This window comes from Tenrec ecaudatus, chromosome 1 (genome assembly GCF_050624435.1).
Source record: "Tenrec ecaudatus isolate mTenEca1 chromosome 1, mTenEca1.hap1, whole genome shotgun sequence".
NCBI classification, from domain to species: Eukaryota; Metazoa; Chordata; class Mammalia; order Afrosoricida; family Tenrecidae; genus Tenrec; species Tenrec ecaudatus.
In genome coordinates this window covers 170,761,468-170,777,106 of record NC_134530.1, presented here as the reverse complement: position 1 = coordinate 170,777,106, position 15,639 = coordinate 170,761,468, and the positions used below count along the sequence as shown (strand labels likewise).

At 42.2% G+C, this 15,639-nt stretch overlaps 1 protein-coding gene across 2 annotated transcripts in view; it reads left to right on the top strand.

Annotated features, from left to right (window-relative positions):
- Nucleotides 1-10,871, top strand: part of COPA (coat protein complex I subunit alpha) — a 61,298-nt gene extending 50,427 nt beyond the window's left edge. For both annotated transcript variants that reach the window (XM_075563663.1, XM_075563662.1), the window contains exons 24-33: nt 2,178-2,267; nt 2,427-2,536; nt 6,792-6,869; nt 7,117-7,185; nt 7,673-7,809; nt 8,070-8,256; nt 8,339-8,449; nt 8,727-8,888; nt 9,794-9,988; nt 10,241-10,871. In XM_075563663.1, coding sequence (XP_075419778.1) covers nt 2,178-2,267; nt 2,427-2,536; nt 6,792-6,869; nt 7,117-7,185; nt 7,673-7,809; nt 8,070-8,256; nt 8,339-8,449; nt 8,727-8,888; nt 9,794-9,988; nt 10,241-10,300 — 1,199 coding nt within the window. In that variant the 3' untranslated portion in view covers nt 10,301-10,871. The remainder of the gene's footprint in view (nt 1-2,177; nt 2,268-2,426; nt 2,537-6,791; nt 6,870-7,116; nt 7,186-7,672; nt 7,810-8,069; nt 8,257-8,338; nt 8,450-8,726; nt 8,889-9,793; nt 9,989-10,240) is intronic.
- The last annotated feature ends 4,768 nt before the right edge of the window (nt 10,872-15,639 follow it).

Here is a 15,639-nt window from a genome sequence, read left to right as displayed (position 1 = left end):
TACAATGACCCTTGGGGATTTGTGCTCCCTTTCCTGCTCTTTCCTCTTCTCCCCTCCACTCTGTCCTTAGGCCCCCCTCCCACCCCCCGCAACACACACACGCACACACATGCACAAGCCTGGGTCCACATAAGTAGAGTCAGGCACAAGGGGAGGGATAGGGATAACCTGTTTGTGACTCTTATTGTTTCTTTTTTTTTTTTTTTTACTCTTATTGTTTCTAAGGCCATAAACTTATGGCCTTAGTAGTAGTGTGTACATTTCCTCCTCTCACACCGCCCCTTTTCTAAAACAAGCCTAGCTTGTTTTTTGTCTGTAGTATAGTCATTTCCGTTTATTGCATCTGGGCCTTTGTATGATAAAAATTTTTTTTTAAATACTGCCATCTAGGAAATCTTAAGTTATAGCAATCTTATAAGGCAAGGTAGAACTACTTATAGTTTCTGAGACTGTCAGTCTATAGGGGGCAGACAGCCTTATCTTTCTCCCATCTCCCACAAAGTAGCTGGTGAATCCAACCCTCTAACTTTACAGTTAGCAGCCCAATATTTAACCCATTATACCATGAGGGCTCCTTTGTTTTTGATAAGGCATCCTTAAAAATCGAACTAGAACTAAAAATTAAATGGTTGAATTAATAGGTCTGCACTCAAATGATAAGTATTGAGAGCGCTGTCGATGAAAGATCTTTGAGAAGTGTCTTCCTACTAACCTCGTCAGACCCAAAATAGCCCCACAGCAGCATCTCAACATGTTTCCCGTTGAAGGCTTTGCTTTCCACGACCTAGGTGTTATCTTTCCCAGTGTGATGCACAGACAAAGAGAGAAAGATGATGGGGAACTTTCATCTTTTCCCTTCTCAAGAATTTGGATTTCATCTCAGGGAACTGTAAAAGAAAAAAGGATTAAAACATGTAACCAAGAAAGAATTAAGGTTTAATGAAAATGAGGCGCTCCCTACCATCCAAGTGATTCTAATTCACAATGACCCTACATGACAGAGTAGAACTGCCCCTGGGTTCCCAAGGCTGCAACTATTACAGGAGTAGAAAGTCTTGTCCTCCTCCCAGAGCAAAGTGACTAGTGGTTTTGAACTGCTGACCTTGCCATTAGCAGCCCGGTGCATAATCCACTGGGCCACCAGAGCTCCCTATTAAAAGTGGAAAGTGAGTAAATATACTGTCTGCTTGTGTATTTCAAACCTTTGGGCAGAATTTTAAGTATTAATCTCATTTAATCCCACAAGTAAGGTAAGTAATTGCCCCAAGTCATGTAACTAGTGAGTGGCAAGCTAGATCAAATCCAGTTTTGCCTGGCTTCAAAACAGTAAAGCATGAATTATAATTAGGAAATAACTTTGGGAGAAAACTGAATAATGTGCTAAGGTTGTAAAACCTTTTTTTAAAATATGCTATTTAATATTATTGTTTTTCATAAATGTTGTCAAAATGTAGACTTAGTCTCAGAGGTCTGAGTTGTAGATTTATTACTTTACCAGGATCGCCTTGGACAACTTTCTTAATTTCGTGGTAATGTCTGCTCAACCTCCTTCTGAGGTGGTGGTTGTGGAAATTAAAAATATGTTTACAAAAATTTTCATAACTCGTAGTACACTGAATTGTTCAAGACAGTGGACAACAGTAGTGATGAGAACTTAGGAAAGATCTCAGAAAGAAATTCCAAACATTGGTTAGAATTAACCAAAAGCTGTGGCTTCAGAGATGATTTAAGAGCTGATTTTTGGTCTTAGGAAGGACAGTTGCTTCCATTTCTCGCCTACTAGCTCTATTTGTGAACCTTCGAGCCCTGCTGGCGTAGTGGATTACGAGTGGGGCTCCATACCACAAGGTCAGCAGTTCTCCATCGGGGAACGATGGCTTTTCTGCCCCCGTATACGTTTACAGACTCGGAAACCTGCAAGGGCAGTTCTACCCTGTCTTACGGGGTCAGTGTGAATTGGAATCTACATGATACCAACTTGATGGCGGTGAGGCCAAGGTAGCATAACAAATCTTCTCCAACGTTCTGGGTATCAAGCATCCTTACATTTACATAACAAAAATAATTAACAGAATGACCATAACCTTGACACCTTCTGAAAGGATGCAGTTTGCTGCTGAGAAAACCTATCTCAGACTTACCTGGCTATAACTAATTCTCTGGTTCCTCCTCTGCAGGGAAGGGAGGAGCACTGGCTGCTGACATTGACATAGACACTGTTGGAACTGAGGGCTGGGGGGAGGATGCCGAGCTGCAGCTGGATGAAGGTGAGAGTGCCATTTTAGGGCTTTGCTGGCAAAGTGGACTCTGAATTGGGACTGGCTTCCACATTATGAGGGATCAACAAGGATCTCAATAGTTAGCTGCCATTTGACTGAGATCCTGTCACTGTACAAATCTGTTTTGAGTATGGATTTTCCTTATAGATGGGTTTGTGGAAGCTTCTGACGGTTTGGGGGATGATGCTCTTGGCAAAGGACAAGAAGAAGGAGGTGGCTGGGAAGTAGAAGAAGACTTGGAGCTTCCTCCTGAGCTGGTATGTGAAATTCTAACCCTCTTTCTGCATTTCTTTACCCTATTCAAGCTAGTGACCTTCCCTTCACCCCTTACTCCCTACCTGTAACCTAAAGTCCCCTGCAGATAGGAGACCTAATTTTTCTTCTAATCTCATCTCTTGTTGGAATAAAAGGTGGGACGGGGATAGGTAGGTTTTAATGACTGCATCACATCCACCTGTCCTGAGTTACCCGGAGAGACGAGAATCTAGGACCTCTGCTTTGGCGTTTATCCCTTAGGAAAGGGGGTAAGGATCTTGTAGCCATATTAGGACAGCCTGGTACTGGGATAGAATCGAGGGTCCACATTGATGTAGTCAGCTGATTGTTGACAAAGACTCTAAAGTTATTCTACAGGGAAAACTATTCAACAAATAGAACTGGGAAAATGGGAGTTCCACCTGTAGAAAAGTGAAACCGTATCCTTGTTCACACAATACATAAAAACAAATTCGGAACAGATTAAGGGTCTAATGTGCAAAGTAAAGCCATAAAATTCTTAGAAGAACAAGTCGGGCAATGACTTTTCTAATGTAATACCAAAAGCCAAGAACAAATAAATAAATGGGGCCTCATAAAAATTTTTAACCTTTGTTCATCAAAAGACTTTACCAAGAAAAAGGGGGGGGGGGACAAACTACTTTTAATCAGAAAATATCTTCAAAAATCATGTATTGACAAGAATATAGTAACCATAATAAATAAAAAACAATAACTAAAAGAAGTTACCCAGTCATAAAATGAGCAAAAAATTTGAATAGACATTTCACCACCAAGTACATGAAAAGATGGTCAACATCATTAGCCTTTCAATATATGTAAATCAAAACCACAACAAGATACCCATTTAATACCCACAAGGGTATCTCAGATTTAAAAAAACAAAATCTGGAAAATAACAGATGCTAGCAAGGATGTGGGAGTACTGAAACCGTTATCCATTGCTGATGAAAATGGTACACCTGTTGTGAGAAACGGCGTGGTGGATTTTTTAAAAAACAAAAGTATGACTCTGGAATTTTCTACTCTTGGGTATAAATTCAAGAGACTTGAAAGCAGAGACTCAAACTGAGACTTGTACACCAGTGTTCACTATAGCCAGAAGGCATAAAAAACCTCCATGCCCATCAGCAAATGAATGGAAAATGTGATACATTCAAACAGTAGAATACTGCCTAGCCAATAGGGGAAGGTAAGTCTTAATACATGCTTCCGTATGGCTTTTGAAGACATTATCCCGAGTAAAATTAGTTACTCCCAAAATGATAAATCCTACATGACTTCAGAAGACAAAAGGGCAAATGCACAGATGACAGTGGAAAAGAGGGGCAAGAAAAGGTTAACAGTGATGGAAATACAGAATGTATTAAAGGGAAAAGTACTAATTATTGTAATTGCTATCACTAAATTGTACCCCTGTGACAAAGTGTGTGGTGGGGGGTGGGTTGGACTGTTCTAGATGAACGAGATGATCATGTAATGTTTAGTATAATTTGATACACAAGCGTTATCCCGGAAGAGGAGAGGTACACTGCCCTCTTCTTTTGAATAATATTTTTATTGACATATCTTACTCATTGCAAAATATCCCTTCCCTTCCCATACAGTTGTTTTTCAATCCCATCAGGTGTGGCTATACAATCAATCATCAGTGCTATCAAACCCTCACCCCACCCCCACGACCCATACCCTCAGGGAACCCTTACTCATGTCAGTGTCTCTGAGGAATCCACTATTTGACTACCATGTGCTATCTTAAATGTACAAACGAACATACACAAATCTAACATGACCCATGAGGTATATCAAATATGGGCATAATAGAAGATATCTTAAAGAACTAGAGGATAGTTATGTGGTTCATCCTGGATTTATCCTCTGTTCCATTGAGACCCTACTAAGTGGGACTGTCCAGTTGTCTTGCTGGTGGACATCCAGGTCCCTTCATATCAATTTGGATGTGTGTTTTTTGAACTTCTGATACCTCTTCCTGTCGACACCTCATGATCACACACCCTGGTGTTGCTTCTTCCAGGGGTGAGCTTTGTTGCTTCCCTGCTAGAACCACATGTTTAAAAGGCCTTTAAGACCCCAGACGCTATAGCTTTTGATAGCCAGGCACCATCAGTTTTCTTCACATTTGCTTTTGCACCCATTTTGTAGTCAGCAGTCATGTCAGGGAGGTGTGGGTGTCATGCAGTGCCGCATTATTAGAACAAGCCATTCTTGTGCTGAGGTCAGATTTAAGTAGAGGCCCAAAATCCATCTGCTACCTTGTTGCATTTACAAACACACACACATAAACAAATATGCACATATTAATAGATAATTGCATTTTGTTTTTTAACTCCTACCCCACTATTATGCTTGCCTGTCGTTACCTCTCAGTAATTCATCTCAGATACAATTCAGTTGAGCAAACACACCCAGAAAAGTTAAACCCTCCCCCCCGTGCTGTTGGTCTGACTGCTCTCTCCGTAAGACTGCCCATGCTGCATTTCTTATGTAGACCAAGAACATCTGCCCTCTTAGGCATATTTATATGCAGGTGAAATCCATACCAAGGGCAGTTGTCATGAGGAAGATGAGACAACCGGCAGCCTCAGTAGAAGGCTGTAAGGCAGGCCTAGTGATTTTGATGAATCAGAAGGCCACTTTTGTACCCACTTGGGTCTGTCATTGTCCATCACTGTCACCACTGTTCTATCAAACATCTTTGCCAATTTCCTGCATCGTTTCACTTTGTGTTACTAGTCTAGGAAACATTTTAAAACAACCACATCTCAAGTACTCCCTCAATGCAAGAACACTTTGATCTAATAACCCAGTAATCTGTGATGCTCACCTTCCCTGACATGATCACTGAAGAGGTGCACATAAGCAAATGTGGTGAAGAAAGCTGATGGTGCCCAGCTATCAAAAGATAAAGCATCTGGGGTCTCAAAGGCTTAAAGGTAAACAAGTGGCCCTCTAGCTCAGAAGGAACAAAGCCCACATGGAAGAAACACACCAGCCTGGGTGATCATGAGGTGTTGAAGGGATCAGGCATCAAATAACAAAAAATCATATTGTGAAAGAGTGTGGAGTGGGGCCCAGAGCCCATATGCAAGCAACTGGACATCCCCTTAGGGAAGGGTCTCAGGGAGGAGACGAGCCAGTCAGGGTGCTCGATGAAACATACAACTTTCCTCTCATTCCTAAATACTTCCTCCCCACCCCTGCCCCTCACCTATCATGATCCCAATTCTACCTTACAAATCTGGCTAGACTAGAGGATGTACAGTGGAACAAATAGGAACTGGAAACACAGGGAATCCATCCAGGATAGATGATCCCTTCAGGACCAGTGGTAAGAGTGGCGATACCAGGAGGGTGGAGTAGAAAAGGTGGGGGCGGACCAATTATAAGAATCTACATATAACACCCTCCATGGGGAACAGAAAAGTGGGTGAAGGGAGGTATCAGACAGTGTAAGACATGACAATAATAATAATTTATAAATTATCAAGGGTTCATTGGGGTGGTGGATGAGGAGCTGATACCAAGGTCTCAAGTAGAAAGAAAATGTTTTGGCTACAAATGTGCTCGACACGATGGATGGATGGATGGATGGATTGTGATAAGAGTTGTTCGAGCCTCCAATAAAGTGATTTAAAAAAAAACACGTCTTCTGAAACCAGCTAACATGCTAACAAATTTTCAAGAGTATTCTTTGCTGAAAGATGAGGTTCTAGAGGGCAGATGCTATTACATAAGCCATTGGTAGTGGACTCAGAAGTTAGGAAACCCCGAATTTGGATTCTGATGCTATTGTTCACGAATGGTGCCATGGGAAGTTGTGAAACTTAGCGGAGTCGTATTTTATCAAATGTATTAGTAGTTCCTACCTTCCGCACATGTGGGAAATAGTAAAATGTAGGTAAATGATTTAGCACTATGACATTCATTGAGAACTCAACAAGTGATACTACAAAAAAAGGAAAGGAGGACATAATCAAGTTTGTGCCAAAGCAATTTATGACAAGACAGCGGTCTTTGTTTTTGTTTTCTGTAGTTGAGTTTCTGTGTATCATGTTGTTACTAGTGAGGCTGTGTTGAGGGTCTTCTACCATAATGACCAGCTGCTTCCTCAGTAGAAGCTGAGAGCAAGGCAGTGGTGGATTATTAGTGAGATTCATCAGGTCAAAGTGCTTCAATCGCTATTAAAAACTACTCTTTTCCTGATTTTTCCCCTAGGATATACCCCCTGGGGCAGCTGGCGGAGCTGAGGATGGTTTCTTTGTGCCACCCACGAAGGGAACCAGCCCAACTCAGGTGAGCAGGAAAGCAGGGTCCTTGAGAGAAGTGTTTTTGAGCTGGCTGACATGAGGAGGCTTCAAAATAATTGGAAAAGTTCCATTAAGTCTTGATTCCATTTTCCTAAGAAGTTTTTGAAGTCCCTTCATACTTTATTTAGTCACAGCCATATCAGATACCTTTCTGCTTGTAGATATATAGAGTAGGATGGTTTGGGAAGAGAAAAATCAAAATTTACATGAGCCGGGTTTCCTCTTTCTTGTAGATCTGGTGCAATAACTCTCAGCTCCCAGTTGATCACATCCTGGCAGGCTCTTTTGAAACAGCCATGCGGGTAAGTTTCTTAAAGTAATCTTGACTCTTCATCTTGAGTATGCCTAGCTCAGGGCTCCAGGCCGGTTCTTGACTCATCTTAAGCAATGCACATAAGGCAGGAGATGTGTGCTTAGCATGAATGCCCTGCATCTTAGCCTCTGTAACTTGTCTCACAGAGCCTTCCTCTAACTTGCTTTCTGCTTGACCTAAGCATCGCTGAACAGAGATCTTTCCAGCTATCTTCCAGCCATTTATGGTCCCCTTGGTTCACATGAGTGAGATCAGCACCCCATCCAGAATAGATACATCTTTTCAACACTGTGCTATGATAGCAGTAATAACAGTATCCTAAACACTTTGTAAGTATTACATGAAGTAGGTCCTATAATTAGTATATTTTAGTGGTAAGGAAATCAGCACAGAGACGTTAGATTATGTTGTCCATGATCAATTCATTTTTAAGTGGTGTGACCCACATCTTTTATGTCCGTTTCCTTTTGTTCCAGCTCCTACATGACCAGGTTGGGGTAACCCAGTTTGCCCCCTACAAGCAACTATTTCTGCAGACCTATGCCCGAGGCCGCACCACCTATCAGGCTCTGCCCTGCCTGCCCTCCATGTACAGTTACCCTCATCGAAATTGGTAAGGCCCTTTGCTCCATGCTCCCATCTCTTCCAAGTCACAGTAGATATTTCAGGAGCCAACCTCAGTGACACGTTGAGAATTTCCCCAGAGCTGGGGAAAGTTCCTCGTAGGAAAAGATCTTGTCTCAGCACTCTGTCAAGGGTGGTGTCCCATCTGCTGCTCTCCTCTCCCCAGCTACTTCCTCGCTAGGGAGGTTGTGGTCATGTTGACTAGAACAGTGACGACTCTCTCTCGTCTGTCTACTTCCTGGTGTCCAGGAAGGATGCGGGGCTGAAGAATGGTGTTCCAGCAGTAGGCCTGAAGCTGGATGACCTCATCCAACGCTTGCAGCTGTGCTACCAGCTTACCACAGTGGGCAAGTTTGAGGAGGCCGTGGGAAAATTCCGCTCCATCCTACTGAGTGTGCCTCTTCTGGTTGTGGATAACAAGCAGGAGATTGCAGAGGTGAGGGGCTAGCTACTTGTCCCAGATCGGGCACCCCCACGTTCATGCTTCTGTATCGTGACCTTCCTGTGCCCCTCGCCAGGCCCAGCAGCTCATTACCATCTGCCGTGAGTATATTGTGGGTTTGTCCATGGAAATAGAAAGAAAGAAGCTGCCCAAGGAAACCCTAGAACAACAGAAGCGCATTTGTGAGGTAAGAGCTCCGGGCCTCTGGCATTTACCCTTCACCCTACATTAGATCTGAATGTCATCATTCCAAACACATTCTGGGGAAGAAGAAAAATTTGAACCCATTTCCTTGAGAGAAGCTGCATTTAAAAAAAAAACCTGCTTCCTCAACCTCTTGGGAGGACTCTTAAAGCCAATCCTGAGTTTTTTGTTTTTTTTTTAAGTATGTATATAACACCTTGTAAGTGATCTATCCCAGCAGTTTTCATCAACTTGGCTTGTATTCTCTTTCTGTCCACCAGATGGCAGCCTATTTCACTCACTCCAACCTGCAGCCTGTGCACATGATCCTGGTGCTACGCACTGCCCTCAACCTCTTTTTCAAACTTAAGAATTTTAAGACAGCTGCCACCTTTGCTCGGCGCCTGCTGGAACTTGGCCCCAAGCCCGAGGTGGCTCAACAGGTATTTCATAAAGGAACCAGATCTGTTCTTGCATGGAGGGAGCAGAAAATTGAGGTCTTTGCCTCTGAAACAAACCAAAACATTCAACAACAAAAAAACAACAGCACCATCTTTTTTGTTACTGGAAACTCAATAACTTATTCAGAATTGATATTGATCTGCAACCTAGAGTAGCTCTACTGCAGCTAAAAAGAACCCCAGTCTGTCCCAACTTCAATCCACCATGAACTTCCATGTACACATCTGCCTTAGTTTCTTAGTTCTGCTATTACAGAAATACACAAGTGGGTGTCTTTAACAGACAGATTAATTTATCACAGTGTAGCACACTAGCCAGTTGAATTCATAATGTCACCTGTATAGGAAGGCTATCTCTCTCCGGCTCTGGGAAAGGTCCTTGTCCCTTCTTACCTTCTGTTCCTCAGATCCTCCACGTCCTCTTCTCTCCATTTGTACTTCATTCTCTTTTTATAGCTCAGACGGGACTGGCTTAAGAGATAGCATATATATGAAATGTATCACTAACATAACAAGGAAAATTTTATTCCCTAATGGGAGTCAGCCACGGGCATAGGGGTTTAGGATTTGTAACGTGTATTTTGGGAGGACACAGCTCACTCCATAACAGTGCCCCACTGCTGGTGCCCTCCAGATACATTCTCATTGACCCGTCCTAGGACCTGACCCTGATAAATCCCAAACTTGGTGGAGCTACTTTGGTGATGTGAAGGGGATAGCTCAATATGAATCGCAATTGCTGTCCCTTCACATATATTCTCTATTTGGAATAGAGGCTGTACCCAGAGTACAACTTCATCTTGCATCAAACAACAGTGCTGAGATCATTTGCATTCCTATGTGCAGATTTCGGTCATCTTAAATAAAATATTCCTTCCTTATCTTAGACCCGGAAAATCCTGACTGCATGTGAGAAGAACCCCACAGATGCCTGCCAGCTCAATTATGACATGCACAACCCCTTTGACATCTGTGCTGCTTCCTACCGGCCCATTTACCGTGGAAAGCCGGTGGAGAAGTGTCCGCTCAGTGGAGCCTGCTATTTCCCTGAATTCCAGGGACAAATCTGCAGGGTCACTACAGTAAGTACAGACCTCAAGACATGCCTCTAGAATATCAGGGATAGAAGATGGGACAGCAGCATTGCTAGTCCTCCTGGGTTTGCCCTAGCCCCTGAAAGCAGTGATAATGGAGGAAACGAGGACTTTGCCACTTCCCCAGGCCAAGAAACAGCACACACTTGTCTACCACGGCCATTGAGGTTGGAAGGAGCCAACTTTCTAAGCTGCTCATCTGCACAGACTCTTAACTTGTCTCCATTTCCTCTTCCACAGGTGACAGAGATTGGCAAGGATGTGATTGGTCTAAGGATCAGCCCTCTGCAGTTTCGCTGAGCCACCCCCCCCCCCCTTTAGAGTGTGTGTAGTGGAGTCACTATTGTTTTCCTTCCAGAGCACCAGTCCTGCTCTCATCCTTCTAGTAAACCCTTCACCTACCTTAGCTTATTGACATTTGACTCTCCCCTAACGTGGTTATTGCCCTAACGTTGTTCTGTGGTTAATCAAATGTCTATCAGGCTCCTCCTCTTCCGAAGCTGACTATAGTTGGATCCTACCTTCGGTCTTTCAAGAAACAAAGAAAATTCAACGATGACCATTCATTTAGTAAATGCGTTCATTCTCTATTTATCCCTCTGCTTCCCACCATCTTGGTGTCCTATTTGCTAGAAAGGAGGCAGTGTAATAAGATGCCATTTCTCAGTCAACGCGACCAAACTGCTACCCCTTTTCCCATTTTCCTGCCATTGAAACTCCCAAGTCAGTACCCTCCGTGGACCCCGCAGTTTACGGTCTGAGAGGAAACCGTTTTATTTTCCAAAAATGTGTGTTGCTTTCTGTTGATTTTTCCTTTACAACCATTGCTCTCATATTTTGTTTCACCAAATAAAGTCAATTTCTACAATAACTTCTTGGCTTATTTGTTTACTGGACATTTAGGTTCAGGTTTTGCTCACACACACCCCATTTAGCTGCCTCACTAAAAATACTTTCCTTTGCAAGAATTATTCTTATTATAAAAGTAGCTAGTTTATGTGAGGCCTAGGCCTAAGCTAAGAGTGGTAGGCACAAGTAGCTTTTCTTTTGATGTTTCGCTGTAACCTTCCACCTTTTGCTAATTATAGCTATTAATTATTGGGCCTTGACCATGTTTCTGTTACTGTTCTGGATGTTTTAAATGTAATATACATTTATAAGAATACTAGTACGAATATGTATATATTGTAGCAATTACTTTGACAGTAATTGTATTTTCTCTGTCATGTAATGAAACTATTAGGTAGTGATGTATGATGCCTTTGATTAAGTACTTTTGACATTAAAATTTTTTAATGTTTTTGCTAATAAGCAATGCACTCACATAGTTTAAAAATCAGTAAATGAATTCATGGATAAATGCTTTGTGGGAACAGACAGCCAAAAGCTATTCTCTGATAGCCCTTCCTCCCCTCTCATCAGCCACTTAGTCCTATCAATCCCTCAAACAGATAACAACTCCTAGCAGTTGTTTTACATCCTGCCAGAGGTTTCTTGCATAAATACAAGTTGGCATGTGCTCTTTCCTTAGCCCCGCTGTATGCACAAATGGGAGTATCCTATTAACAATTCTGCAGTTTGTTTTTTCACCGCACATACGTCAGTGTTTTTTCCCTATCCATATGCTAAAAACTCATTCTTCTCTACACAGTGTTCCATTATATAACAGGTTAGCTGCCCCGTGCTGATAGTGGGGTTAATTCCTTTCTTTAGCTATTAAAAACAATGCTGAAATGAATAGCAAACAACAGTGTACAAGGGACATATAACAAGATTAGTTCCCAGAAATGGAATTCTTCAGCGAGCACTAGCCTCTCTACCTTTGTTTGTATAATAAGTCACTTTCTTTTATTCCAATCATTTTATTGAGGGCTCGTACAACTCATCACAATCTACATAGACATCCATATATCAAGCACATTTATACATTTGTTTCCCTGATCATTCTCAAAACATTTGCTTTCTACTTGAGCCCTTGGTATCAGCTCATATTTTTAAAATCATTTTATTAGGGGCTCATACAACTATCAAAATCTATACATATATCAATTGTGTAAAGCACATTTGTACGTTCGTTGCCCTCATCATTCTCAAAACTTAGGCTCTCCACCCAAGCCCCTGGCATCAGGTCCTCATTTTTTCCCCTCCCTCTCCACTCCCACATGAACCATTGATAATTTATAAATTATTGTTTTGTTTTATCTTGCTCTGCCCCACATCTCCCCCCACTTTTCTGTTGTATGTCCCACAGGGAGGAGGTGACATGTAGATCCTTGAAATAGGTTCCCCCTTTCCAACCCACCCTCTTTATGCCCTCCCAGTATCGCCACTCACTCTGCTGGTCCTGAGCGGATCATCCGCTCTGGCTTCCCTGTGTGTCCAGTTCCCATCTGTACTGTGTTTAAGAAAGTTACTGATGTGCACATGTACACCAACCAGAGTCACTTCTTAAACACAGCATCCTCAAACCAAATCTGACCTAAGATTTTGTATACTGCTTTGGTAACACTTTCCCAAATTATAAACCTTTCTGAAAGTGTAGGCAAGTTGGTGATGCTTGGCAATAAAATTCATCTTTAAGTTTAAAAATTATATATTAACTGCATACAACATTTGCCTAAACACAGGTATGGAAATCGTGCTAGTAGTACCACCATTGTGAAGTTGATGTAATTGGGACAGGATGGACCAATGTGAAATTGTGAATGGCTGTTTTAAGTTTTTATACGTTGTTTTTAATCTTCAGAGCCAGTTTTGTCCCAGCTCTATGACTTTGGTGGTGGTGGTTTGCCAACCATTAAGTCGTTTAAGAGAATGACAGCAAACAAATGCTGTGATGTAACTGTTTTGCAACCATGCTTACTCTCAGAGGGGAGCAGCCAGCAAGAAGCCAGTTCTGAGTGAGGTGTTAGAAATGTCACCCATAGGATAGAGAAGCAGAAACAAGTACTGAGAAGAAGAATCTCACTGTGGTGAATATTCTTAATTGTTTTTAAACGTTAATTATATAGTAGTTACCTTATTAACCTGTTTGTGTTACCACTTTCAGCATGTGCTTGTCATAGCTATGTTAGAGATACACATGTAAGGAGTCTGAGTTGAATGCGGAAATTAGCCTAGAATCAGTTGTTGGGTTGAATAGGACCTTAGAGTAACCAACAACTGTAGTGTTTGATATTTGTAAACTAAAGAAGTCTTCGAAAGGACAGACAATGATTTAGGGACAGAGTTGGGAATGGAATTTACATCTCTCAATTTATAATTTTTTCTCCCACATCATACCATTTGTTTGGAAGGAAACAACAGGTTTTAAACAGGCATGATTTTTACAAGCCTGCCATTCATTATCTGAAGGAAAAGGTCAGTACCTAATCTAGTGCTAGTACTCAAATGTTTGGTTAGGAATGTAAAGGCCACAGAGACCAAGTGACTTGTAAATGGTTTTGTTCACTTGGACATGATTGCTCCTTTTTAAAAAACCATTATGACCTGCTATCCTGATCTCTTAGGAGCCCTAGTGGTATAGTGATTCAAAACCATCATCTGCTCTTCGACTCCTATAAAGGGTCCCAGTCTCCAACACACACGGGCTGTTCCACCCTGCCCTGTCAAGTCACGACGAGTTGGCATCTACTTGATGGCAGTGAGTTTGGCTTATCTCTTTTTAGGATGTGTTGTATCATATGTACTGTGTGCTTAATTCTACCTTCAGCCCAATCCCCGGACAGCTGCCACAGAGTTCCTGATTTCTCTCTCTCTCCTTTAATACATCCAGCACTGGATTTTAAGACAATGGCAATCTAAATTGTAAAATAGCTTTGTCTCTGAGGGGGTTACATTCTGACTGACCAGAATAGGCATTGCCCAGAGTTTCAAAATGAGACTGGAAGCTGAGTTCTGTATGGAGAAAAGGATATGGAAAAGACTAGAGACTGGATCAGGCCTATTACTACTACATTTGAATTGTCCCTTTGCTCAGACTAAGGCCCCAAGGTTGCTTTATTTCCCTTCTATTGGATTGACTCAATATTCTTACTGCATTTGAATTACATACTACACCTGCCTTGGATCCTTTATTCTAGCAGTTCTCATGAAGTTTAGGAAATGAGAGATGTCTTGAATCCAGCTGCCCATGTAAGTCAAGGAGAACAAAGGGTTGCTGATGAGTACCTGTTAAATACTAGACCATAGCCTCAGAGCTGGAGACTCAGCAGTAGGACAACAGGGAACAAAAAAATCCTTTCCTGCATGGTGTTCAAATTGAAGAAGGATCAAGGAAGAGAGAAAGATTTTCTAAAAATCTTGTCAGATGATGTTTAGTGTTAAGAAAAATATAAACCCTGAAAGAAAATGCTTGTATATATGAGGGTTTGTAACTATTCAGTGAGGCTGAAGAAGGATGTCTCAAAAGAAATGACAGTTGAGCAAAAAAACTGAAGGGTGTGATGGGTGGGGGTGGGGCAGAGTAGTATAATCCTATGCCCTCCAATTGTCTTCTTGGTTATATATGTGTACCTTCTGGTTGTTTGTGGACAATTTGTCCTGATCTGGTCTACCTACAGCTTAAGAAGATATAATGCAAGGGCAACTTCTTTAGATGATGTGGGCATATGACATGAGGCCAGATCAGCAAATAACCAGGCAGAAGATCACAATACATTACTCTCCAGTCCCTGTCGTTCAATGATCCCCAATGGGAAGTTTGCCGTCAAGCCAATCCTGACTTAACTCGACTTCTGCTTTTGGATGCCATTGTTGATGCCATCGTCAGCTCCAACCTATAGCAGCCCTATGTACAGCAGAACAAAATACTGCGTGGTCTGTGCCATCCTCACAATTGTTCCTGTGCCTGCGCCCATTAATGTAGTCACTGTGTCAATCCAGCTCCTTGAGGGCCCTTCCCATCTGCTGCCCCTGCACTTTACCAAGTATGATGTCCTCCAGGGATGAATTCTTCCTGACAACATGCTCAAAGTATGTAAGATGAAGTCTTAACTATCCTTGCCTCTAAGGAACACTCTGCCCATAATTCTTCCAACACAGATTGGCTTGTGCTTTTAGCACTTTATGGTATTTTCAATATTCTTCTCTAGCACCACAATTCCAATGCATTGATTTTTCTTCAATGAGCCTTATTCAGTGTTTAACTGTCACATGCATATGAGAGGTGTATTGGAGAACACCATAGTCTGGGTCAGGTGCACTTTAATCCTCAAAGTAACATGCTTGCTCCTCAGTACTCTACAGAGGTGTCTGCGTCCATGAGCATTGTGTATTCCAGTAAGCCAAAATCCTTGAGAACGTCAATCTTTTCTCCATGGATCATGATATCTTTTGGTCTGATTGTGAGGATTTTGGTCTTCTTTGTAATCCATACTCAAGTCTGCAATGCTTGACCGTCATCAGCAAGTGCTTCAATTCCTCTTTCTTCCCCAAAGTGGAAGCTAGTAGACTTGAAGCGCCAACCTTGGAGTTAGCAAACCCCACCCCACGCCCCTCTACTCCGGCCTCCAAGGCTCCTCCCTCTCCCAGCGAGAGCAAACGCTCAGCTTCCTGTCCCTTTAAAAATGGCGGCTCCGGACTCGGCCTCAATCCTATTGGTTGTTCAAGGCAGAAGAGGGCGGAGTCAGCGTGAGGGG